Here is a 26,785-nt window from a genome sequence, read left to right as displayed (position 1 = left end):
GAGTTGCTGGGTTTCATTCCTGGTGAAATCAACAGGAGGTGAATACATTCAAGAAGTCAACTGCTTAAGGGCTACAGCCTTGCACTGATAATTTCTCTCATTTATGAGCCTGTTCAGTGCAGATAGCATTAGTTTTAGTAACTTCACAGCAGCACACAGTAAATCCACAGATAAAAACCTCAGTCCTGGGTTTTATTATACTGTGCTTGCTGTTATCTCTTGTTTACTTGCATGAGTGATAGAGGGGAAAATGCTAGGTAGGTCTTTATATGATGCTGTTTAAAATAAGTGGTGATGTTTGCTGTCTTAGGGAAAACTTTACATCCAGGCAAGAGGTGACATGAACATGAAATCACTACTAATCGACAGTAATTAAACCTAAGAGTTGGGTAAAATACTTCTTAACACAGATTTAAGTTTAAGCAAAGTGCCAATTGTCCATTCCCAGTCCTGCACATAAATTCAGGAAATGAAAACCCCCAGTCTCAAGGATTTTAGATCTCTCCTTCATGCTGCTTACTGTCGACATGGATGTTTATTATCTACATGTAATTTGCAGTTCATTGTAAATAACAAATAATGGCAAATTTCAGAAACTCTCAACTTGTCCCCTTTCCCTGGTACCTCCTGGAGAGGGCACACACTTTAATGTGTCTGGAAGACTGATGGAGGGGGATTTCCAAAGGCTGGCAAATTGTAAGGGCAGCCTGTGTAAAAAAGGGTGCCATTAGCAGCTGGGTAGCCTTTAGGCTGCTGATAAAGGAGACCAGCTCACACCTCAGATGGTCACCAGAGGCTGCTGATTTTATAGGTTGTAGTATCAGCTAAAAGTAACTGATAGGCAGACGTAAATCCAGGATAAATCCAGGTGCAAAATCCCTAGTTCCTGGCCCACCCTTGTGGTGTTTCCTGAACCACTCGAGGTTGATGGTGTCTGACTGCCTTTGGCCAGTGGAGACTAGAGGAAGACTTACTTGCTTCTGGCTGTTGGCAGGTGACATACCCAGTGCCAGGGCTCTGCTAATTTGGAGCAAAGATCTGTGGCCATGAGGCTGCTTCCTGTTTGCTAGAGGAAATGTTAGTTTTTGTAGCTGCCCCCTGAAACTGCCTTCTTCCTCTCTGTTGCTGTGAGGGAGAAGGGATTGGGCTTTCTTGTCTCCACGACTGAAGTTTTCAACTGCTGTTTCAGATGGAGCTTACAGTTTGTGTGGCTTTTTTCTTCCTCGCTGGTATGAAATGCAATAACAAGTTCCAGGTGGGGTAGTTGCAAATTGGGAGCAGTATGTCTGAACATTGAATTGAATAGAGCTTATTGAGCTTGGATGGACAAATTTGAAGGTAATTGAGCACTTTTATATTTTTTCCAGGCAATTTCTGGACAATTTTTGTATTAGTGAAATAGTAAGCTGAACACAAGAGCCATTTTGTTAACTACTGTGGTTGATGTGCATATTGTTGCTTGTGTTAGAGCCACTGCCTTCATTTAATAAAAGAAAATGACTGTTGGTACTTGTAGGCAATCTGCACTATGAAATTATAGTGTTTGGATTGAATTATCTATTTCAGACTGGCTGGAAGATTTTTAATATCTTCTATGTTGGGGCAGGAATATAAATTACTTTGTTTTCCTATTTACTAGGCATCACTAACAAGTCTGTATTTCTAAATCATGGCCCCTAATGATAGGATTTGACAATGACAGAGGCAGAGTGTTGGAGGATGAACAGAAACATGTGTCAAACAGCAATTCAAGTCAAAGATTATCCCCTCATCATACCATTATTTTTGAAGTTTCAGCTGCTACAATATATGTGGGGAAGGTTCACTTAGGAAAAGAATTTGGTTTGGAAAGAACTACACAGAATTGTTTATCCCATTTTTTGCTGGCAAATTGTACTTGAAAACAACATTTGTCAGGATGCTGTTGCCTAATGTGTTTACTTAACTATGAAAACCTCAGGTTATTTATGCATTTAGTCTGAAAACTAAATTTAGTTTCTCTGATCACTGCATTGCACAATGGTGATGAAGGATATTTAACCAAGTTGTTATGCTGCTGTGTGTGCATAAGGGTAATAGAGATAACAGTCCTGCAATCAATTCTTGTTATCATTGACAATGTGAGGTACAGTGACTTGTATGTTACTTCCCTTACCTAATTTTTCAAGTTCAGGGCCAATTATGAGGATTTCTCAGTAGAAATGTTCACACAGCTTTTTACTGTATCTTTAAATAGGAATTTTTCTGCGGGAGGAGTAGTATTACATTAAGTGGATTTTTGTGACTGCACATGTATTTTGAGATAGAGTGGCTAGGAAAGGGATGGCAGTGTACAGATTGTTAAAGAGTCTCCCAAATTTGTCTAGAAAATGAACTCTGACCATTGGAATTGCCAAAATCCAGGTATTACTATCAATAAAATTGCATAGGCAGTAGAGCAGGACTTGCAATTTTAATTTATTTTTACTTCAGCTTTATTTAGCTCCTCCCAATTGAGGTTTGACTTGCTGGAGAGATCTGTGAAGTTTGCTTTTAGTTCCTGCTTCATTGGTAGGGGGACTGTGACCCATCTGTGACACCGCCAGCAGGAATGTTCCCATGGCAAACCAGGTCTCATTTCTCATCCTCACCTGAAAAACGAAGTGGTGAACATTGAAGAGGTCACACTTCAGTGTCTGTGCTGGAGCTCAGATGGGAAATCAGCAAACTGGTAACAGGGAGATATCGTTAAGGTGAACTGGAGTGGTAGGAGAGTATGTCATGGGTGTGAGGTTCTTGAGGGAAGCTGTGGATACCCCATTCCTGGAAGTGTTCAGGGCCAGGTTGGATGGTACTTTGAGCAGCCTGATCTAGTGGAAGGTGTCCCTGTCCATGGCAAGGGGATAGAACTAGATATCTTTAAGATCCCTTTCAACACATTCTGTGATTCTGTAACACACTTTCTTACCACTTACAAGGCACCTGTCAGGGTGGGTTTAAGAGTGTTTATCTGCTGGTCTGTGTTATACCTTGCCCAAGAATCCTGTGATCCAGTGGTCAGTAAAAGACAGTTAGAGGTATGATTCTTGTTTGGATGATAGTGACTCCACAAAGTCCCACAGCTATAGGTCTCCTAAAAATTAACCCAAAAATTTCCCCTCTGTGGCATACAACGCTGATACTGTGCAGGTTTGGGTGTGTTTTTTGTGGGTTTTATGGGTTTTTTCCTTTCTTTGTTCATTAATACAATTAGCTGTGGGGTAGGGGCATTCCTTTGGAGCTGCCTCTGTCACATTCACACTACCCATGGCCACACAGGGCTTCTCAAGGTGCTACCAGCAGTGGGAGATGCCTGTGATTCCAAAGGGAGGTGCTCAGGCACTCTTCTTTCCATCTCAGTGTGTCTCAGCTTTCTAGTTCTTGTAACTTCATCCTGCTGTCCTCTTTCCCTCCTTACCCAGGCTTTTGGCTCCCGGCTCTCTCGAGCAGTGTGGTCAGTGGCACTTCCTCCTTTGCTCCATCCCAGCATGGCCAAGTGGGATGTTCCCTTCTCCCTTAGTCCCAGGAGTCACCAGGTGGTGCTATTGCCCAGTTCAATGCCCTCCCTTGTGTTCAGCACAGCCCAGCCCTCGCAGGAGGGTTTAGTGCTCTTTGGTTTTGCGATGGAGCTTTCTTTGGTGGGCAGCTGTGTCAGGTACTGCAGGCGGTTTTGCTTCTTGACACGGGCTGAGTCTTGAGTCAGCTTTATTGACACAAAGTTGTTTCCTGTGGCTTAATCAGCCTTGTTTGCCAGTGAGGTCCTCCAAAGGCTGGACTGTTCTACACAGCTTGTGACCACGCTGTTGTACTCAAAAGCTGCTTTGCTCTAGTGTGAAGCATAAGCAAGTCTTACTAAGGATATCCTCAGGCTTTGTGCTGTTGGGTCCCTGCTGCAATCCAGTGGGAGGTATTTTTGCTCGTTCATTGCCATGTGCTGCTGGTGCAAAGGAGATTTGTGTGTGTGTGACCCTTGAAAGGTGCTCCTCTTCTTTCTCCTTTCATCCACTCTTCTTATTAGGCAGCCAGATTGATACCACCTTATTTGCAGCTGGTTTGGATAGAGATCATGCTCCTACTTGAAACTGTAGAGGCAGTTCAAAACAAGGAGCTGAGCTTCTTAAGCGAGTAGCCAATGCCCCAAAAAGCCACAGTTTGAGATGAAGGAATGCAAATAAACACCAAGTTCTTTCTTCCTTTTCACCAGGCTAAGCAATTCTCTCTCCACAGCCGCCCATACCACATGCTGTCAAGGGCATGAGAAATTGATTGAGATTCTGCTCTTTGATTTCAATTTAAAATCCTCCGTTTCTCTTGGCAGTTCGGCTGCTGTTCTGAATTTGATAACTTGTGGGAAAAGGGGAAGGAAATGCGTAAGAAAAGACACAGAGAATTAGCTGGAAATTTGATGTGGGGAAGCAGTTTCTAAATAATATTAGCAACAATTACAGGCTGTTATCTTTGCTGTCCACACTCATGGTAGTATAGTGGTGTGGTTAGCTTGCACTTTGTATGATAAGATGCAGCGATTAAGCATATATAGTGGAATTAGAATATGGGGTTGTGTTTTGGGTTGCTTTTTGGTTGGTTGGTTGTTTCTTTTACCAGAGTAGGTGAGCTCTAAAAATTGCTAAGCAGAGGTAGGTTGGCTGCAGTATTAATTTTATTCTTGAAGAATAGCTCTGTTGTCCCTTTCCCTCCACAGCCCCCTGTCTCATAAATAAAGATCATTTTATATTCCTGTGAGAGCTTCACAGACAAAGGAGTTGGCAGGTTGTGGAAGAGCAGCACGATTTGTAAGTCCTGGAAGAGTAAATGTACAGCTGACTCATGGAACACTTTGCTGGGGAAATGGGTATCATTCTAGGCTGGGGCATGAACAGATTGAGAGCGGCACTGCCCAGAAGGACGTGGGGATTCTGCTGGATGAGAAGGTGGGCATGAGCTGTCAGTGTGTGCTTGCAGCCCAGAAAGCCAAACACATGCTGGGCTGCATCAAAAGCAGCATGATCAGCAGGGCGAGGGAGGTGATTCTGCCCTTCTGCTCTGCTCTGGTGAGACCTCACCTGCAGTGCTGCATCCACCTCAGGGAGCCCCAGCACAGGAAGGACACAGCCCTGTTGGAGCAGGTCCAGAGGAGGCCACCAAGATGATTAGAGGGATGGAGCATCACTCATTCAAAAAAGGGCAGAGAACCGGGGTTGTTAGAGAAGAGAAGAGAAGAGAAGAGAAGAGAAGAGAAGAGAAGAGAAGAGAAGAGAAGAGAAAAGAGAAGGCTTCAGGGTGACCTAATTGTAGCCTTCCAGTACCTGAAGGGAGCTTACAAGAGAGATGGAGAGGGACTTTTTACAAGGGCATGTGGTGACAGGACAAGGATGAAGGGATTCAAACAAAATGATGGTAGGCTTAGATTAGATATTAGGAGGAAGTTTTTTGCTGTGAGGGTGGTGAGGCAGTGGCACAGGTTGTCCAGAGCTGTGGATGCCCCATCTCTGGAAGTGTTCAGGGCCAGGCTGGATGGAGCTCTGAGTAACGTGGTCTATTGAAAGATGTCCCTGCCCATGGTAGGTGGGTTGGAAGTAGATGATCCTTGAGGTCCCTTTATATGATTCTGTGATTCTTCAGGCTGCAGCTACAATTCTCCATGCCATCAATCCACCATGAAGAGCTTGGGATTGGAGCCCTAGTGATGATAATAGAATAATGCCAATTATCTTGGAAACACTCTAGGAAAGAGTTTGGTTTTATATAATATTACATGCAGGAATATATCAGTGTCTCTGGGAAAGTGAATTTTTGCTAGCATTAGCTATGATACAGACATTAGCTGTTCTTCATTCTCTCTTATCTCTGGCCAGGCATATCACTTTGGTAGGATAATAAAGTGCTTTTAGCCATCAATGCTTGCTTTTGTACTTTATAGTTTGGTGTCACTCGGGGTCTTTGGGTATGTCTTTGACAAAAGGAGATAGTTGAAGAGACTGTAACTAATATTGCAGTCTGGGAGTGAGGGAGGGATGGAAATACTCTTTTTTTTTTTTTTTGTTTATAAGAGAGAAAAGGGTGCAGCAAAATATTAAAGAAAGTGTATTTGAAACTTGGGCATTAGGGTGTTGTTTTGATCTCTGAAAGATTACTGGGCTAGGCTCTGGTGAAGAGCAAGGGGTCTGTGACTGCGAAGGAACTTGCTAACTCCAAAGAAGCTTACAAATCACCAGGACCAGTAGGACCGCATTCTCTGGCTCCAGGTATGGCAGATACTGGAGCAGCTATGCAGGCCTGAGTTTAATTCCACAAGAGGATGTGTGCATGATGTGTGTGGAAGGAGACCACATGCTGAGTAATCATGCTGGTAAGGGCACCAAAAGTGGTAAGGCAGCAGGTGTTTGGCTTTGGGAACTGGTTGGGGACAGAAGTGGACAGGGCTGTAGACTCCCTTCAGTTCTGAGGCGAAGCACACATTTGGTCACTGTACGTGTTTTGCTAATGGATGTGGACTGAAGGAAAGCAAACTAAGAGAAGGGATCAGGTGATGTTTTCCATTCAGAGGTGTATTGGCTTTCCGTGGCACGGCTTTGGAAGCAGGGGGGCTGCAGGGGTGGCTTCTGTGAGAAGCTGCCAGCAGCTTTCCCTGTGTCCTACAGAGCCAAGGCCAGCTGGCATTGACAGAGGCAATGCTCTGGTAGGGAGCAGGTAGAGAAACTGGCAGTAAAGTTAAGCTTGGGAAGAAGGGAAGGGTGGGGGGAAGGTGTTTTAAGATTTAATTTTTATTTTTCATTATCCTCCTTTGATTTGATTAGCAATAAATTAAATTAATTTCCCCATTTTGAGTCTATTTTGCCCATGGCAGTAGTTGGTGAGTGATGTCTCCCTGTCCTTATTTCAACCCACAAGTTTTTCATTACATTTTTTCTCCCCTGCCCATCTGAGGAGGGGAGTGATAGGATGGCTTTGGTAGGCACCTGGTTTCCAGGCACCATCAGCCCACCACAAGAGGCCAAATACATTAAACCCTGACTGGTACATGTTTTCCTGTTTTAAGACTGCCCATAGGAATATACAGGTGGTGTTGAAGACGCATATAAATACCAAACAAATAAACTCAGCCCCCGACTATCTCTTAAAGCACTTAAATAGCTCTTTGTTACTGTGCTGTCTGAATGCTTTACAACTATCACTGTTTTACGTCCCCATAATGCTGTTACAAGGTAAAATCAAATCACTATTTTCATATAACAGCTAGTGAGCTGAGAACAATAGAGCCAAGAATTCCTGTGCCAAATGCAGTCCTTGCAGCACTAGGAGGAGGGATTGCATTCTGATATAACAGGACTGACCTGGTTGTGGGTAGAGCAAGTGCTGCACTTTTATGTGTAGAGGGAATTAATCTAATTCTAATGGGCTCCAGAGTAAAAGTGTTATTCTGTGGCTAATTTGTGCTCTGCAACACCAGCGTTGGCCGGAAAGCAGTTAGAAATAATGTGTAGGGTGTTTTACTGTGTGGGAGTTGGCATAGGTAATCCTAACTTGATGGGGGTAATACACTGACTGACTTAAAAGTTACCTTTGCTACCTTATATTATGAGTTTAAAGAAGGGAATGCCACGAAGGGAAATGCAAATAGGGATGTTCTTGTAAAGTTCACACGTGGACAGTGACCAAAGGAATTGTGGTGGTTCCTACTGAAGTGAGACAGGCCAGTGGTGGCCATTCTCCTTCTCAAAACAGAGTTGCAGTGAGATCCATGTATCTGTGCTGGGACTGTAGGCAACTGAGTTCCAATATTCAGTGTAAGTGTTGTTCATTTGGCAAGTATCTTTCACTCAGGAAAGTGCATGATAGCGAAATGACACTTTTGGGGACCAACCCAGGTCCTAGTTCTTCCCTTTCAAAAATTTACTTTGCAGATGAGTATCTCCCAGATCTTTGCAGAAATTCCTTGAAGTTCACTGGTGGTGTAAGGCCACAAATTTTATAAATTGGAATTTACAGAAATGATTCGTGTTGTGAATGAGATGTGTATGTTTTGGCTGCAGAAGTGGGGCTTCAGAGCACCTGTACCTGCATCCCTTTGGTTCAGGCTGAAGCCTCAGGCAGTTTTGTGTTGGTGTAGCAGCTGAGAGCCAGTGTGTGTCTGAGAGCTGCTCTTGTATTTTCATCTGTGCAGTTCTGCAGCGATAGCTTTGCTCACTTGATACATCTTGCATATGGAAAACCTGAATAAAGGCGAGAAGCTTTTTACACTTCTTCCTAGACACCACTCCGCAGTGCTCGGCTTCATTTTCCCTGGGACAAGCCTGACACTTGGCAGATTCAGTGCAGTCCCAGGGGTGTCTCTGAATGTCTGTCTCCTGCAAGGTATTTCTCCTTACAGCAGTGTTTTCAGACAACTGAAAGTGATACCCAAACACAGGGAAGGGCAAAGGATGTGTTTAAGGTTAGCAAAAAGTTTATTGGGCAGAGTAATTCTTGGATTAAAATACTGCCCTTGGAAACTGCGATCAGGAATCTGTTGTGCATAACTCTTCCTTGTATGTTCATACAGTTGATAAAAATCCAAAGGCAGTTTCAGATGCTCTTCAAGCTGCCTGTCACAGCCTTCCAGAGCAGCTGTAACTGGATTAGTAAGACATGGAAAGTATTGCAATGCTACCTGCATTTGATCAGCGGAGTAATGATTAAAATGTTAAAGGCACGCATTCGGGACTAAAGCAGGCTGCAAATTGCAAAGCTTTAATTCATTTTTCAGCTTGTTGCTTTTTTCCTCCACTGGAATTTAAAAGACAGCCGTAATCCTGTACTCAGCCTTACCATGTCATGTGCCTTTGGGTTAAGAGCTGCAACCCTGAAAGCATTCAAGATGCAGGTTGGATATCTCAGTGCTGCATGCCAGGCCTTGCCCAAGGAGTGACATTCCTCTTGGACACCAGGCTTGACCAGAGCTGAGCATACATTTCTGCTGAAGCCCAGTGATACTTTACAGTGCAAGCCTTGCAATTTGTTTGATGATAGCTAATGAAATGCAAACCATTTAGCAGCTCCGAGATGTGATTACACTGCTGTGAATTTTCAGATTCCATCAAAGTCCTGCTGAGGGTAATGGGAATGGGCCCGTGTGATTCAACTGTAAATCAAAAACGAAAGCGTGGCCAATTCTGACAGTGGAAAGAAGCCATTTAAAGTGGCTGTTTAAATGTGCAGAAGCTGATCTGCCAAGTCAAAACCAGCTGTGCTTTACAGAGCAACTGGAATGAATGGTCTCTCTGCATTTGGATTTTTTTTTGCGGCTCATTGATTATTTTTCTTCCCCTGAAGTTTAAATTCTTTCTACCTCAGGTTTGCCTGGCCAGTTGCAAAGGTTTTCAGTGCCTTTTTTTGGTATATAAAATATCAAATGCATTGATAATGAAGGACAGTTTTCTTCTTTTTTGTAACTTCACACCAATTCAAATGTTTTCATCTCTACGTCTTCAGTGCTCCAACAGTGAAGGCTCTGCACTGGCCAAGACACGGACTTCTTCTCTGTGCTAGTGCTGGCAGGAATCAAATGAGTGTAACAAAAAGTGAAATTTAACTTGGGAAATCTTGAGTGTAAACTGGCTCCTCTGTTATTTTTCAGTTAGGGATGAATCAGCCAAGAGTGTCCAGTGGTGTGAATATGTAACAGGGAGCCAGGAATTGTTGCTTCTCTTAGCAATGTGGAGCAGCCAGCTTCCTCTCTGAGCATATTTTCTTCCAGGGAAGTGGGACAGCTTTTTGACTGCACCCCAATTCTGTATGTATCATCAAGCTGCTTTTTTTTTTTTTTTTTTTTTCTCTCTGAAAGAAGACAGAAGGCGGGATATTTCTGGTGCATGCACTTAATTTCACCTCTTGATGCTAACCTGTCTGGAGAAAGCTTCAAAACAGCTTGCTGGTAGGCTCTGGTATTGCCATCTGGCTGAAACCCCGAGTTCCATCAGTGGGAGCAGCGTTGTAATTCCAGCTCTGTGCCTGATGAAGAAGCTACACCATGAGAGACTTCTTGGGGTTACACTAAATCAACCCCGACTGCATTGATTGCTCTCTTTTTCTCTTGATCAGGGATCCTCAGAGGAAGGGTTCAGCTGCCAAATCCTTGTGGTGCCTTTGCTCAAGTTAGGGTGGTTGGCAGGTTAGCTTTTGGGGAGCCCTGGCACAAATGTCTGAAGAGCAGATTCATTCCTCCTGTGAGGTGCAGGGAAGTCCTGCTGAATTTGGTGGAAGCCACAGGAGCTGTGGGATCAGTTTCTTGCTTATGAGAAGGGTTGAAGACTTGTAAGGTGCAAATGTTTCTCATATTATTTTTGAAATAACATCTTCTTTACCTGGGGATTTTTGAGCACTTAGTATTAATACCTTCAAGGTTGCTAGGGCTCATTCTTCTTCTGATCTGTAAGACTCATTCATGTTCAGCCCTATCAGATTTAATGAGACCTGCATGTCTCAGTGACTCTTAGTTATTGTGAGAAATGTTTTGAAGGGACAGACATTTTTAATTTGTAAACATTTTTATAAATTCAGATTGTAAATTTGATTTAATCCTGGCTTTGTTCAAGCTGATGAGAAAACTTCCTTCTGCAGGAGCTGTGTGTCAGATCCCTGTTTATACAGAGGTCAGTTCTCCATTGCTTCTCAATGCAGATTTTGGTGGTGCCTGTCTCCAGGGTATCTCAACCTTTCTTTAAAGCTGAAATGGGAAGTTAGTCATGAGATCTGTGGTAGTTACAAGCCAGATGTTCTTTTTTTCTTTTTTTTCCTTACTTTGCAAGTGGAAGGACAGAAGGCAGTTTCTTCAGTATGTTCATTCTTAGGGTGCCATTTCCTCACGTGAAGTGCTGTCTAGTGTTCTTGTTTTGTTTGTATTTTCAAAATCCTAGAGTCGTAGAGGGATTTTTGTATTGTTGATCTAATTTTACACATATTTAAGAAGCCCTGTGTGTTAACATAGCACAGAAAGGCTGCATAGTTGAGACTAAAAAAGCTCTTGCAGCAGTGTGCATAATTATAGGGCTGCTGTTAGTCATCAGTCTCTACACGTGTGGATTTTTTTTTGTGAATTCAGTATTTATTCCATTTCAGATGTAAAAAAAAAAAACAAACTACATGAAGAGATTAGTTTACTCAGCACAATAGGGCTTGACCCTCTATCTGTTAAAAGCTGTTGTAATATCAAGGCTAAAAACTAACAGCCTAATCAAGGATGTGTTTTCAAGGTACTGCAGTTTGCTCCAATTTGGAAAAGTGCTTGGAGGACTAGGCACTGTGTGCAAAGATATAAATGAGACATCCAGATTTAAATTAAATAATTAAATTTTTCTGCATTAGTTTTTGTCTGCTGGGATACATGCATTTGGAACAATACACAGAGGAATGTATCAATATTCCCTATTTGTAATGGGAAAATGGTTTTCCTTTTTAATATACTGCTCATATTGAACTTTATTTGCTTTTGCTTTGTTCTTTTAAATCTTCCTATAAACTGCTGCAAATCAGCCAGAACAAATGAGCAGTTCAGTTGTTGTTTGCCTGCAAATTAGTTGCCAGCATCCTGTAATGCTGCTAGCTTGAAATACAGTCTCATCTCCTTTACAGTAATGAGAGCTGAGGAGAGCCAAGGGGGGTGGTTCCTTGGGAGCAGGAGTGTGGGTGGAAGCACTGTTTTCAGTGGCATTCTGCTCTCCATTCTGGTGCTCTTAAAATCCTCATTCCTAAATCTGCTGGTTTAGGGATTTTGAAAGAACAGAGAATCTATTTTCCAGGGTTAAAGTGTAAAAATCTGGAATTAGTCATGCTTGCATCAGTTCCTTCTATTTATCAGAAACATCTGATACAGTTTCAGATTTTTGAATCCATTTTGCTGACCAGGGTGAGATTCTGAAGCTGTAGCTACTTATTCTGGTGAAGTAATAGTGGCTCACTTACTCTGAATTACATTTCTGCTCCTTTCCTTCCTCCCCACCCCACCCACTTTGCTTATCTCGCTACAATGTGGGTTATAACTGATATTTTGTAAGCATGCTAGGAGGCTTATTAAGAAGAAAAGGCAAAAAGTGAAACGTAGTTGGTTCCTTGGGTAACTGGTGAGCACCTTGATTCACAGTAATTATTTTATATTTACTCATTTCTTGCCACTTCTTTCATGGATTGGTATGCTCTTGATCATGATGACTCAGTGAGTATAGTGGTGAAACCCTTGGTTTTCCTGTGGATGAGAATTTTTCTGAGGAATCGCAGGATCTGTTCCTTGAAGTGCAACATAACTCCTGAGGTCATGTTTTCAGTTCCTGAAACTTGTCCAATCCACTCTGCTCAGTGCCACCGTGACCTTTTGCATGAGCCAAGATGTTATAGCTCTGTGTATGTTTGATGTTATATGTGCACCAACATCGGGTAAAACAAAACAGAAAAACAGATTAGAGGCTGTAACAGCAGAACTTTGAGAATTGGAAAAGTCAGTCACCTGTATGCCTGAATGTTACCCAGGCATGTGGCTTGATAAATGTGCTGTAATCCTTTGAAGAAAAAAGAACAAAACAAGGGAGATCATCCCCATCAGATGTTAGAAAAATGGATTTATGTAGAGGAAGACCATATAGTAAAGTACAAAGCAGATGGTTGCAGGAAAGGTTTATACAGCCTTAGCAAGGAGGTTTAATTTCAGTGGAGTACTGAGAAGCAAACTCTTTTTCAACTCCCTTGAAGCAACAACACTGCTTTCCTTGTCTTCTGTGAGAGACTTGAAAGATAGTTCCCTGTTGTCAGTAAAAGTTAAGGCCTCATTAGCTGCTTTCAAGTCGTTCTGTAGTGTTCATACACCAGCATTTGCTCTGCTTTCAGGCAGGTGAATGTCTTGTTTGATGGGTGTCAGTACAGTTTTCAGAAACGTGGACTGAAAACTGTTTTAAATCCCGTGATGGAATGATAATCACTGCCTTAAGTAGGAAGCTTTTTCTGTTTTACTTCCTTCCCCTCTGTGCTCTAATTATACTCTGGTAGATGGTGGTTTGCATCCTCCAGGCAACAGAAGGGAAGCTGGGAGTGCTTGTTTCAGCTGAGCCCCCCTGGTGTAATAAATTGCCTGGCTCCTGGAAAGCACCAGCCACTAGCTGCAGCAGTGCTCGTCCTAAAACCAGCTTCACTTGTGGTCCAAATCCATAGGTTTCACTCCAGTTACTCGAGGGGTAAATTTAGCCCTCTTGGTAGTGCAAGCAAGCCCAGGAGCAAAGTGTAAGAATGCCTTTCAGCTTCTGGTGGCATGTGCTTAAGTTTAGCTGTGCTCATGGTGAGATGTGAGAGCAGTGGAAACTCTGAAAGGTCCTTTAACGTTATCACAAAACATTAGTAAGAGCCACGAATTGAAAGATGAAGACATTTCAGGAGAATGAGCTAAGCTTTAATCCATGCTTGTAGATGTCACATCCCTGCCAGAGACCAGGCTCCTCTTGTAATTGCAGTTGCCATTCTGAGTGACCTGTCAGGGGAGCTGGAGGAAGCAGATGAAACTAAAGCATCGTCAGGTCCCCAGAGTCAATGTCTAGTTTGGAACACAGTGGCAGAAATGCTGCCCCCACAAGAGGGAAATGTAATTCCTTGCAACCAGTGGGTGGTAATTCTGACTGCTCTACACCATTTAAAATCTGGAGTAACAATTAGATCCTCAATTTCAGGGCAAGGGGGTTTTTTAATTTATTTTTTTTTAATATGTTCTGCCATCCTAGTGTTCTAATTATGCAGCGATGTCAGCTGGAATCAATAATGAAGGCAAAATTTGGGAATAGTAACAGGATGCGTTACTGCTATTGATCAAAGGCTACAGGGCTGTTTTAAACACTGCTCCTCTCTTTGATCTTTTTTTCCTATTGATTGAACAGAGTAGATAAACAACTGTCTGTGTAGCATGAGCATTTATTATGGCTTTTAAGCTGACTAAGGACAGCTTGGAATTAAATATGAGAGTTTCAGTGATGGTTTTCTACTAAGTGCTGTGTGTAAAGACTTTGGCGTGACAATACAGTTTCATGTAGGCATGGTGAAAGGAAATGTAAATACAGGCATTCTTTTTCTTGTGTGAAAAGAAGATAACATTGCAAAATTGATTATAGGAGAAGCAGAAGTGCTATTTTTAATATGTAGTTATGTGTGGGCAAAAGCTGGGTTTTTTTTTAAATACATAGTTATGTGTGTAGTGCTGTTAACTAACTGTATTGTCTTGTCTTGGCATTTTTCAAGTGTTTTGTGTAAATTAGCAATCTTAAAATGTGGCTACAAATGAAACTACCAGGTACAATCTGGTACTTCTGCAATAATTTCAATGAAATTATTAGAAAACTTTCCATTGACTGTTTAATGAGTTAGATTGGACCCTGGGCTGTCATTGTTAATGTCTTGGAAAGGTCAGGATCGATTTCCTGGCATCCTTTTTGTCTCTAAGGAGGCTCTTTGCAATTCTGTGGAAGACATAGCAATATTGTTATTCCTCTTCCTTGATAATTCCCTGTATAATTAAAGTTCTACCTACCATCCAAGGCTTTGAGCAAAACCAGAGACAGACTGAAAAATGCTGCATTTTAGGGAAGTTGCTTATATCTTAAATGCCTAAAATAGTATTTCTCCACAATTTCAAGTTTTCTCCTGCCCTTTCAGGTTATTTTGAATTTTATTCCAGTGTTGTAGTGCTGTTATTTTTCCTTACTGATGGGGTGTGTGATAAAAAATAAAGAAGAAGAAAAGAAAAGACTATTCCTGCAGATGGAATTAGCCTGCCATGTTGCAGTGTAGAAAGTAAGCTGTGTTGCATTTAAAGTAATGCTGTTTCACTGCAGTCCTCTTAACATGGCATGCACAGGGTGAGCTGCACATCTCTGGGGATCCAAATCTTTGGATTCTACCTTTTCAAAACCCCCGAAGTCTCTGCAAAATTTCCACCAAGCAGGCTTGTTTGTCTTGCCATGAAAAGGCTATTTCCACTACCTCAGTGCTGTCAGAGTGCTAAAATGTTGGTGTTACTAGTCAGCTTTGGAAGCTTGCTCGGGCTGCCCTTGCAACAGGTCTGAATGAAATTGTTTCTCTGGCTCTGCTGGGTAATGCATTGTGTGTTGGAAAGCACAAGGATTGCTTTTACAAATAAATGGCTATGCTGGATGGACTGCAGTCCTTGCAACAAGAATATAAACTCCCCCCAATGAAGTAGAAGGGTTGGAGAGAATGGAGTCTTGGGAAGAGGGCCCAGGGAGCTTCATTCCCAATCCTGATGTTTGAAAAGGATAAGCCATGTCCTCACTTTTCTTCTGAAATGTGTAATGTGCCCTGCTTGCCACAGGACAGGAAGAAAGAGTCAAATATTAATTCTTGAAATTAAATCAGGTGAAGTATTAAAATCTAGGGTCTTCTAGCTAGGACTCCATGACTCACTATCATGCTTTCTTTGATTTTCAGGATACGGGGGTTGGGAAATCGAGCATCGTTTGTCGGTTTGTCCAGGACCACTTTGATCATAATATTAGTCCTACTATTGGGTAAGTACCACACATAATAACACTTTGGTTTTCATTGGTCAATGAGGTTTCAGATCTGATCCTAGAGTGATTTAAGTCCTAAGGTCTTACAGCCAACACAGTCTAAAAGTGGGAAGCTCTTGACAAGACAAAAGCCCAAAGCCCATGACCCAAGAGGGTGTGATCTGCACAATGACCAGGTCATCCCATAGCTGAGTAATGGTAGGAAAACCATGGGAAGCCCTTAAAGCACCTTTGTTGAGTGTCCTGGTAGGCTGGGCTGGAAAATGGACAGTGTCTGTTCCCATGTGTGGATGTACTTTTGTCTAAGTTTAGGATGTGCCACATTGCCCTTTCTTAAAATAGGGACAATGCAATTTAAACCAAGTATAATTAATTTATACTTCTTCTTTAAAAACTACTAAAATTCCGTGTATCTGACCATCAGAATCCTGTTAGTCCTGTAGCAAATTTTAATTCAGATTTTTTTTTCTTTTAGTATCTTAGGGACAAGTCTTCCAAATCCAGTTCTACCTGGAAAATTGTTATGGATCTCTTATGGGAAAGGAATATAATATGGAATGTACAGAAGGAGTAATTTGGGGAGAAAGGGCTGATCTGTGTCAGATCTGTTTCAAGTAATCTGTGAAGGATTGATATTGATTGCTGTGTGTTGTTCAGAGGGTTGGCAGTACCTTCTGAAGCTCTGCCTTTCAGTGTGTGAAGGAGTCTCAGCTGGAAGCTGCAGGTAGAAGTTCCACAACAATTTTGGATTCCTGAATGTACTGAATAGAGAAAAATGGACAGAGAGAAAGGAAGCATGTCTTGAATAAAATTACTGGGTGAAGGACACTTGTTTGCAGTGAAGGAATTGATGGCAACTTGAGTGCTTTTTACTTATAAACTGTTAGCAGTGTTTTTCCCCAAGCAGTTGTTGTTGCTTAAGTAAATGCCTTCTGCTCAAACTGGAAAATAATTTTCCTCTGTTAACATGATTATGAAAACTAAAGGGATTTTTTCTTTCCATTGGAAGATTAAAATGTGAAGGCTAGCTTCACACGGGTGATATTATTTGTCTGCACAGATAAGGGTTTTTTTCCTTCCAAATGATTCAGCTACTTTAAATGTATAATCCTTGCAATCAACGGTAGCCACTGTGGATCTATAAAGTTCCCATTTTTGAAGCTGTGAAGTGTTTCTTGTTGCTTTGAGAAGGAGAGTGACAACTGAGAGCATGCACCCTGAAAACAACCAAAGAAATGCTGCTTTTTTTTCTTAGTTAGTATTTTGATAAGCAATGCAGCATTGTTAAATTCAAGCAGTTTGCTGGTGGATGTAGAGGAGAACTCTGGTATATCATTCTCAGGAAGTGTTTTGTTCAGTCATATGTCATTTGATGTCCTTCAGTGCTTGTGTAACAACAGGGCATTGTATCAAATGCATCTTTACAAGCCAGGAAAAATGTTATCACAACAAAAATGGTTCAGCAGTACCCAGATAGGATGAGGAAAATAGAAATCTGCCAGAATTAAGCAGTCTCTCCTACCAGCTCTCACATGAACTGCTGTAATACAGAAGAAGCCTATGAGTTTGTAACTTTCTTTTCCTAAAAGAAAATACATTGGAAACATAGACATACCTCATTTCCTATGGAAAATAAGCTACAAAGAGTACTTCATCCCAGCTGAAAGGGAGAGCAACTTTCTTGCATTTGTTTACCACGTGCATTCCAGCAGGTGACTTCTCTGTTCCTGGTGATCCAGTCTCATGTTAAAGGGAAAAGTGGTGGATGATGTCTGTTGCTGTTTTCTCGGGTCTGTATCACCAAGAAGATGGAGCTAACAAGCAACAGAAGCCATGTGTAAATGGCAGGAGCATTTGTGTTCCTGAACCCATGAGCAAATGCCCTCTGAACTTCTGAGGTTTTTCCCTTCTTTTAAAAAATACATCTATAGGTAACATATGCCCTGAGAAAAGGGAGACTTCTACTTCTGCAGGTATTTTATCAAGGTTTTAGAGTTTTTCCCCACATGCAGCCTGATCCAGCAGAACTCACTAAGGTCTATATGTTGCATATTCAGAGTGTCAGTTATGTTACAAGTTTCTCTTTCTTCCTTCTTTTCAGAGCATCCTTCATGACCAAAACTGTGCCATGTGGGAATGAGCTTCATAAATTTCTGATCTGGGACACAGCTGGTCAGGAACGGGTGAGTGTTAGTTTGCAGAATCCTTTTATTATCCTGGTCCTTCTTAATGTGTTGATGTACTTTTTCTAAACCTTTCATCTTCAGAAGACTTTGTGAGTATAAACCTATTGAATCTGTGCAAGGCTCTGTAAGGCAGGTGGCCAGCAGGCACCAAGTGTGTAGGTTCCCTTTTCATGGATGGGGAAAATGCAGACAGACTGACCATATCACTTACTTAAAAAAAAACCCAAACCATGGTGTGAATTGTCAGCTGCCTTCCCCAAGGCAGCTGGATCAGTGTCCCATGATCTCCAGCTCCCCTCTGGTTTCATCAGGTTTGTGTGTGGCAGCTCTCATTGGCATTGGAAAGACCTTGACTTCCAGCCCGTGGGCTGGTGGATGGTGTGAACTTAGGTGGTGACTCTGGGTTTGTCTTGGATTGGGACATTGAATATAGGCAAGGCAGCTTTTCCTTTGACTTTTCAACAAAAAAAAAAAAAAAAAAGCCATAATGGATTTTTGGGCATTAGTTCATCTTGACTGTATGTAAGTTTAGTTGATTTTTTTTTCTTTTAATAGCCTCAGTGGCAGTAGTATGCAGTAATACATTGTAGAGCTGTAGGTTTCTTTTAATATATGCCCACATTTGTCTTGACAAATTTGAGAGAAATGGAAAAACCTGTGCACACTTCTAAAACATCTTCAAACTTGTGAAATGGCACAGCATGTCCTCATAGGAAAATGTATCTATGCTCATGTTAGGTTGGGATAAAATGAGGTGCTTACAGAGGCTGGGATGTCAGTCCAGATACATCCCACTGTATTCTTCATACCTTGTATGTGAATTATGGGCGGAGGAGATTTTTGCTGTTAAGTGCAGGAAATGTTTGTGCTTTTATTTACAGTGCACAGCATGATGTAAAGTGTCCCTGATGAAATCTGTTGGCTCATAGCAATTCAGCATGTTATTTATGATGGGAAAATGGACCTTGAAAAACATATTTGAAGTATAGCCTAATTCCTTCCCTTGAATCTTGTTTGTTCCATTTCTGTGTGGTCTGGAGCTGATAACTGACTAATTATTGCAAGAGGTAGCAAAAGTTCAGTTTTATTTCCCATGGTTTCAGTTTCCTTGCCTATTCTTTCTCTTTTCCCTCCACTGCTCTGCTCTCCTTGCTTTTTCTTTTCCTTTTAGCACATTACACACAAAACTCAGTTAGTTAAATTTTGATGTAAGTATTAATCTATTTTCCTACGTAGTCTAAAGAGTCTCAAAGCTCTTTCAAAAGTAGGTGAAAAGTAATATTCCTATTTACTGAAACAAATGATGCCTCATTTGAGGCAGGAAATCTGTGATTCTTGGACACAAAATCCATCCTTCCCAACTAGTCCCTTATGTTTCCTCTCAATTTTTTTAGCTCATCATTTTTCAAACATCTGCTTTCCTTTTTTTTGTGTGTGTGTATGTGTGTGTGTGTGTGTGTATCAAACAGTGGTGAGCAGTGAGCACCACAAATTTTGTTAGATTGCTTAGAATCTATTACAGATAAGTCATGTTACAGGTTTTCATTAATTAGTAATTATGAATTAGCCCAGGGACCATCTTTTTATTCTGTGTTTGCACAATGTCTTCCCAGTCCTTCACTAGGACTAGGAACTGGAGTGATACAGTAAACAAAGTTCATTGGTGTTGAGTGCAAGCTACAGAGGCAGGCAAGTTTCCCAAGGTGAGGTCCATACTGGTCCAGGTCATTCTCTGTCCTAGAACATTCCTATTTTACAGCTAAACACATGATGCTTCTTGAGTTTTTGCCTCCCTGTTCGTGATTTTCTCTGGGAAACTGCTAACTTGGAGTCAGTGCTGCAGAATCATAATACTGCAGCAGAAAACAGATTAAAAGCCTTTCTATGAGATCCTTGGTGGGGGTGAATGATGAGTGTGCTTCTTAGGAGGAGACCCTGGAGAGGAGTATGTGGCTTGTGGTGAAAAATTCACATTGTACTTGATTACAAAAGGAGAGAGAGCTTCTTAATCCTTTTATCTTGTGGTTTTTTTCTTTCCCTTTTTCTTGACTAGAAAGAAACAAACTGGCAGCACACTTCACAAAATCCTCCTGTTTTCTGTGCCTAAGTACTGGTCTCTGTGGACCTAGTTGCTTTGTGCTGGTGTGCTATCCAGCAAACTCACTTTATTTTCTTCTTCACAGTTGCTTTCCCTCCACACCAGTATTTCCCAAATGTCACTTCTTTCCCTGCTATCTCACGTTTTCCCCATTAGCTTCAAACTGTTGCCACAGACTTTGGGACTTACATGCCCAACAATTATGTTGTTGTTAGCAAAGGTTCCCCCCCCTAAGAGGAGTCTCCTCACAAGTTAGTTAATGATGTTTTTATTAGCATATATTTTGGTTCAGGGTGCCCTAAGTAGCTTCTAATTACAATGCTTTGTTTGAATACCTTGGGTGGCTGCCAGCTTTCCATTTTGCCAGCTGAGGAATATTGTAGCAAACAGTCAGGGAGTCTGAGGGCCATGTTTCTAGGGCAGGAAAATTTATCTCTGTCCTTTTAAAATTTACCTTGTTGAACTCTGGGACTTTTAATTTTGTTTAATAGAAGAAACTTCAATTACTTGAGCCCAGTTTAAAGCTCTATAGGAATTACCCTGAGTTGTGAGCTTTTTTTTTTTTTTTTGTTTTTAAACCTTCTCCATTTCCAGGAAAAGGCTGACTGATGACACGTCCACAGCTCTTTATAGCTCCCTCTTTTCTGAGTGGCAGTAGTTGTCCTGGTGATTCAGAGGCAGTGTCACAACACCATCTATCAATGACTGGAATTATTTCTGCAGGCAAGACACAGCCTGAATTTTGCTCTGTGGTGTTATAAAGGTGGCTCTGATGGTCTCCCACAGCTCAGTCAGAGTGGGGGTGTTTCACTGAGTGTGGTGTGAGGACCTCCCTGCAGTGAGATACCTCTTGCATGCTGCAAGTGTTGACAGGTGATTTGGTAGTGTCTGAGAGCACAAGTAGCATCACAGCTAGCAAGTGAATATGTTATTTTTACTATTTTCAGAGTGAGCATAAAGCATGGTAAATCATTGAAGGGATGCATGTGAGTGTGTTTTTCTTAACAAAATGTGTTTCTTTCAACAGACTTGTAGCATGTGTAGTTTGATGGTGTGCTGTGGTTTTGGTGTCGTGTCTTTTGCATCATTTGTTTAATGATGGTGAACTTCAGAAGGGCTAAGCACAGGTCACTCCTGTGATGTTGCAAAATTTGTTTTCTGCTTATTTAAAATATCTTTAAAAGATTATCCTAAAATGTTGGAATTCTTCTCTCTTCAGTTAAAGAATTTGTAGACATTGGAAAAAGGCTCATTTTTTATATGCATATCCATACCTTTATATTTAATCTTCAATTTAATTAGCAAAAAATACCTGCAGATCAGAGACAGGCAGCTCTTTCCTGATTTATTCAGCTTGCAAATCCTGAGAACTGGAATTTCAGCCTTCAATCATGTAAGGAAAAATACTCAAGCTCTTAAAATGAATGCTAAATGGTATCTGAAAGTGGCTTTCATGCATAACATTTTTTCCCATTTGATCTTTGCCAGCTGAGAATGTCAGGAATTTTGTATCCCTCCCTATTTGAGAAGCTCGTGTGTCAGGATAATCTGTTTAATGCTTTTGGGTTTTGCCTTTGCTTCTCTCTGTAGCACCACAAATTTTCTGTTTGGTGGCAGCCGCTGCCTTGAAGGTGACAGGAGCTGGGCATGTAACTGCCCAGACTTGGGCAAGTGGGCTTCAGGTGGGTTTTGGAACAGCACTGAGGGGGCTTTGTGGGTGTGGCCTGGCAGGAAGAGCCAAGGGCAGGAGAAATAGGACACCCAAAATCCCTGCAGAGGTGTGGGAATGGCCTGCTGAGCGAGGGGACTGATGTATGTTCAAGATACGAGTGCAGAAAGTGTAGGTGTGTTATGGGAAGGGGAAGGAAGTTGCAGGGCTATGACACTGCCTGCACATGCCAGAGAGTAGCAGAGCCAGAGGCTGTGGCTGTCCTTGCCATTAGTGGCACCCAGATAAAGAAAGAATAAGGATCTCTATCCTCAAGAGGAGCCAGTGGTTTGGTCTTGGCCACTTAGATGCAATGTATGTTGTCAGAGAGCAGCTTCGTAGGAAAAGGAATGAAATTTAGTCAAATGATTGCAGCTGTCAGGAAGCAAATCTTGTGCTGCTGTGCACCTGCAGGTGCTTGAGAAGGCACAGTGTAGGAAAATCGTAGCTGAATTCAAAGTGTGTGACACTTGCTGAGCACTGGTGTGATTCTGCTTAGTCTGTGCACCCTTATCCTTTCCAGCTGTGCTTACAGGCAGAATTATAATCCTTTTGCACTAAGAGCAGGTGATGTTCTTTGCAGTCTAGAATAGTAAAAGCAACCAAATACAGGAGTTAGATGGTGGTTGCAGTTCCTGGTTTTGGTTTTGCTTTTTTCCCTCTTGGCTGTGGAAGAGGAAGAGGCAGCCCTGCTGTGGCAGAGTGCCAGTCCCGGGGTATAGCACCACAGGATGGTGCAAAGAGCTGCTGACATGAATTAATGTTCCCTGGTGTGCCTGGCAGATTGAATGAATCCCAACTGTCTTCAGCAGCATTTGTCAGCCTGTATATAAACAAGGAGGAGTGGTAGTTTTTATTTCAGTATTTATTTGGCTTCTATTTTGCTTTCTAAATCAGCATTACATTCGACAGCATTAAGAGACTTTCACTGCCACAGCTCAGGTGTGATTTACATTGTCTTCCCTTGATTTTGGTTTTCTGTTCCAAGTATGATGTGATGGCCTTTCTTCTTCCCCATTCTTTACTGCTGGTAAAGAGGAAATGTGAAAAGTGTGATCTGTGACCAAAAACACCCCTCCATGATGAGATGCACAGGAAGCAGAAAGCAAAATACTATATACTTTTAAATAGGTGGTAAATTCCTTAATGGTTCTGTCTTTCTGTCCTTTGCAAGGGCAGAGCTTCTGTTGACTTCATTGAGATGGCCAAATGAGGGGTTGCAGAATATCAAAATACTTCTGGAGTCAATGAGAAAAACTCTGGTTATGCTCAGCTTGCATTTGCACCATGTAAGACTGAAATTGGTTTCTCTACAGCTATAAAGGTTGGGCAGCTTCTAGGCAGACTCTTAGAGAAAAAGGGGATCTGCTTTCAGTGGATATTTGGTAAAGTGACGTGGCCTCACTTCTTCCTTAGTGTCAGAGATGCTGAACCACAGGTGCAGAGTGGATGTGCTGGTGAGGAGCACAAGGAAGAAGGCACTATGACCCCAGTCAGCATTGCAGCAGTGCTCAGGTGACTGTAGGTGTGGAGCACACTGTGGGGCATGCTCCAAGCAGGAGAGTCCTCAGAGTCTGCAGGAAGTAATTGATTTTGGGTTTTGGCATGTCTTTGGTGAAATAAGATTCTTATTTATATTTTGAGTGATCCTTTCAGCTTGGCTGTCAAATTGGAAAAAAAACCAAACCACAAAACCCCTACAACCTGAGCATTGCTCTGTGTGGTTTAGCAACCTCAGCTTCACCAGTTGTTATCAACCTCTTCAAAATCAAAATGGGACTAATGAGTGATGAGGTTGGTCAGTATCTGTAAATAGGCAAACTCTTTTTTGTGGACACTGAATGACAGGCATGAGACTTGTAAATTCCTACAGCAGGAGAGCTGCTAATGATAGTTTAGTCATTATACAGAGATGGGAGATATTCCCAGTGTTTAGAAGGTGGAAAGTGGAGATGATGTTTGGTTGTGTAAGTACCAAGGCTTTGTATTTTTTGCTCCCAACAAAGATATGTGCTGTATAGTTCTAGATGAGTTTTAATTTTTTTTTGGGGGGTGGGGGGGGGCTGGAGAAAAGCCACTTCTGAATGTATTCACCAACTAAAGGATGATCATGTGAGTATGATGCAGCCATGAGAAAGGTGTTAGGGGATGTGCAGTTAAGGCTGTTCAATGTCTATAATGCTGCATATAAACCTGGTCACTAGCAGTCAGGAAAGATGAACTGAAGCTAGACCAGACACAATGAAAGGTGATTAGACCCTTATTTCTCCCATCTTCAGAGTGGAAGAACCTGATATAGCAAACTGGCAAAGTTAAATCTGCAAGCTTGCTGCTCGATATTAATATTTCAGCTAAAGGCAAGCAGTGATCCCTAAATTTTACTAAGTCAAGGTGCAAGCAAATTACAAGTAATTTAGTAATTAGGAATTCAGAATGTTATTAATTGTCAAAGTAATGTGGTCCCTGTAGCAGTATAATGAAAAAAGAAAACTAATTATTTTAGGCTGACCATTGCTCAGCTTTTGAAACAGGTTAGGAGTGTGATTATTTGTGATTACAGGAGCCGATGGACATTTCTTTCTGGTCTGTGTTTTCCTGTTAGCCCTAAGGGATGTGAGCTGCTGCTGGCTGCAGGAAGGGGTGACATCTGCCAGAGCACTGCTCTTGGCTGAGGGTTATGGAGGGGCTGACTCCCTGCAAGCTTGGGGCTATAAGCTGAGTGTCCCTGTGGCAGAGCTGGGAGTGGCTGCTCAAGCATTTTACGTGGCCCTTCTCAAGGAGAGTTGTCCTTATGGCAAATCTCAAACTGCTCCTGTTTCTCCTAATTTTCTTGGGAATTACTGGATACAGAAATACTGAGCTATAAAATCAAGGTTATAGACATTGTCATTTATAATACAGAAGATAGTCCCATGAGATTTAATTTTGTGAGCTGTTTTTTTGTGTGTCACTTGTTTTGGGCATCTGTCCCACATTTGGTCCTTGGCAGGTGAAAAATGTGCAGATTAGTATTTTGTATCCCTTTAATTAATTTGGTGCAACTCTCTTTTTCCAATTAATTAGGCCAGAAAAATGTTCAAGAGGACTTTGCTTTTAGGCACTGATTTCAAAGGAAAATTAAACATAATTATTTGCATGGTATTGGAAAGTTCATGTTCATAAAGCACATTTGTTAAGAATCTATCATTATATCATGAAACTCATGCAGTTAAAATTTTTTCAGCCTCCCTTGACTTCATTCAGAGTTGCAAAGAGGCTTTTCCTGTTTTCTTGTAGAAAACAGTGATTTCTTGTTACTGGCACACAGTGTATTGTCATGTTTGTTTATTAGCCTGTATAAAAGAATGACAAAGGGCATTTTTATGTTAATTTTGCTTGTTTGTTTGCTTTAAATTACTTTTATTTTTGCTTTCTTGCCCTAACACTGGCAATATTCTTCAGTGAAACAGCTATTAAGGGAAATGTTCTTGTCAGCTGGTCAGAAGAAAAGGGAGAGAAATTCCCAAGCTGTTGTACAGCTTCTCAGTGTGCTTTCAGGGCCAGTCGTGAAGGAATTTGAAGTATGTGAGTTTAACTGCATGGCTCCTGTGAAGTGTGATTACTGTTATCTGAGAGGTCTTTGTAAATTCATTAATCCTGTGTAATCTAGACTAAAATATAATCTAGATTAAGATGAAATCAGCATGTGTGTAGGGTATGTATGGTTTTTTCCAGGAGTTTACAGACTGGGAGGAGTGTGCATACACCATGAAAGGTGAGAGGTACCCTCCACAGTTAAGGTTCCTGACTTTCAGGCTACTCTAACACAGCACTTATATTGAGGAGAAGGGCTTGGAAGTTCTTGAAGTTTGTAGGAGATAAATTCTAGTCACAGGCACTCAGTGAGCCAACCAGGCAAGATGCCCTCCTAGACTTGTTATTAGTGATTCAAGTAGGGCTTGGGAGGGATGTGATGGTGGGTGGGATGCCTTGGCCACAGCAATCACAAAACAAGCAATAAGTCAGTGTTTCCTTTTGATCTCCTCTGCTCTTAACATACTTTTAAAAACCCTTTCTTGTTATCTGAAGTGGTGCCTCAAGCTTGTCAGTGTTTAAGAAGCTTTGGACAATGCCCTCAACAAGATGCTTTAACTTTTGGCCAGGCCTGACTTGATCAAGCAGTTGGTCTGCATGATTTTTGTAGGTCCATTCCAGCTGAAATGGTCTGTTCCGTTCTAACATATGGAAAACTTCTGTAGTGATTTAGGAGCCTAAAAATTCTGGAAAGCACTTACTGCATTAAGCATGCATATAATAGAGCTACACACTAAAACCCCAGAAAGCAAACAGCTACCCAACTCCCTCAGGATCTTGGCTGATCCCATTTCTTCAGACCACGCTTCTTGACTGATTCCTCTTTCTTTTCTCATCCTCTTTCCTGCTGTTTTCTCTTATTAATGAGCTCTCCCACCTGCCTCGCTCCCCAAAACACTTCAGCACTTGACCATCTGTCACTGCTGCTGTGCATCCACACTGTTAGGAAAGAAAGCACCGACCTTGAGCTGGTGTGTGTGATCTGTGATAAATAGCTTACCAACTGGCAAGTGAACCAGCATTGCAAATAAACTGCCTGATATGTTGCACGTGGAACAGCAAGAAATGTGGAGGCTGCTGGGTGTAAAGGCTCAGTCAGAAAGTACAGTTCTGGGGAGAAGATGTGTGCAGTAAATCTGCACAGGTTTGCAGGGGAACATGTGGATCTGTGCATGTTTGCTGGGCAGTGAGGTTCAGACCCTGCCCTAGTAATGTATTTGATTTAGGCGCTGACCTCGGTTATTAGCTGCAGCCTAATATGCAGCTTTTGCAGATAACTTTAAAAAATTATAAAATGGCTGTATGAGCATAGTGAGACTGAATGCATTTTCCAAGAAAGATTATTTTTGGTTTTTTTGAGACTAAGTTTAGTTGAGTCAGCAGAAAGACTTTTTTTAACTTCCTTTCTCTAATTGTAATTGTAAGCTGAAATTCTAAATCAGCTGCTTAGTCATTGGTAAATTATGAAAATTATGCTGTTCTTCAGTTGTTATAACAAACATATTTATTTCTTGATTTTTTTCCCCCCAAGAATGTTTTCCCTGAAACAAAAAGCTGAAGAGTAACTGCAAGAATCCATGTTCTTTGAAATATGTGCTGTAGTATAGGATAGGTAAACAAGACAGGAGTTCAGATTTTTCCAACAAGTTAATTTTATCCAAGTAAT

The 26,785-nt window shown here is 41.6% G+C and overlaps 1 protein-coding gene across 1 annotated transcript in view; it reads left to right on the top strand.

The window, feature by feature from the left end:
• RAB31 (RAB31, member RAS oncogene family) overlaps nucleotides 1-26,785 on the top strand; it is a 59,704-nt gene that overhangs the window by 10,300 nt on the left and 22,619 nt on the right. Inside the window, exons 2-3 of the mRNA XM_085052537.1 lie at nucleotides 15,472-15,551; nucleotides 17,656-17,737. Coding sequence (XP_084908663.1) covers nucleotides 15,472-15,551; nucleotides 17,656-17,737 — 162 coding nt within the window. The remainder of the gene's footprint in view (nucleotides 1-15,471; nucleotides 15,552-17,655; nucleotides 17,738-26,785) is intronic.

Source organism: Lichenostomus cassidix, chromosome 2, assembly GCF_008360975.1.
Source record: "Lichenostomus cassidix isolate B80296 chromosome 2, HeHo_3.0, whole genome shotgun sequence".
NCBI classification, from domain to species: domain Eukaryota; kingdom Metazoa; phylum Chordata; class Aves; order Passeriformes; family Meliphagidae; genus Lichenostomus; species Lichenostomus cassidix.
The sequence above is the reverse complement of the archived record's forward strand: the minus strand, read 5'-3'. Positions and strand labels throughout refer to the sequence as shown.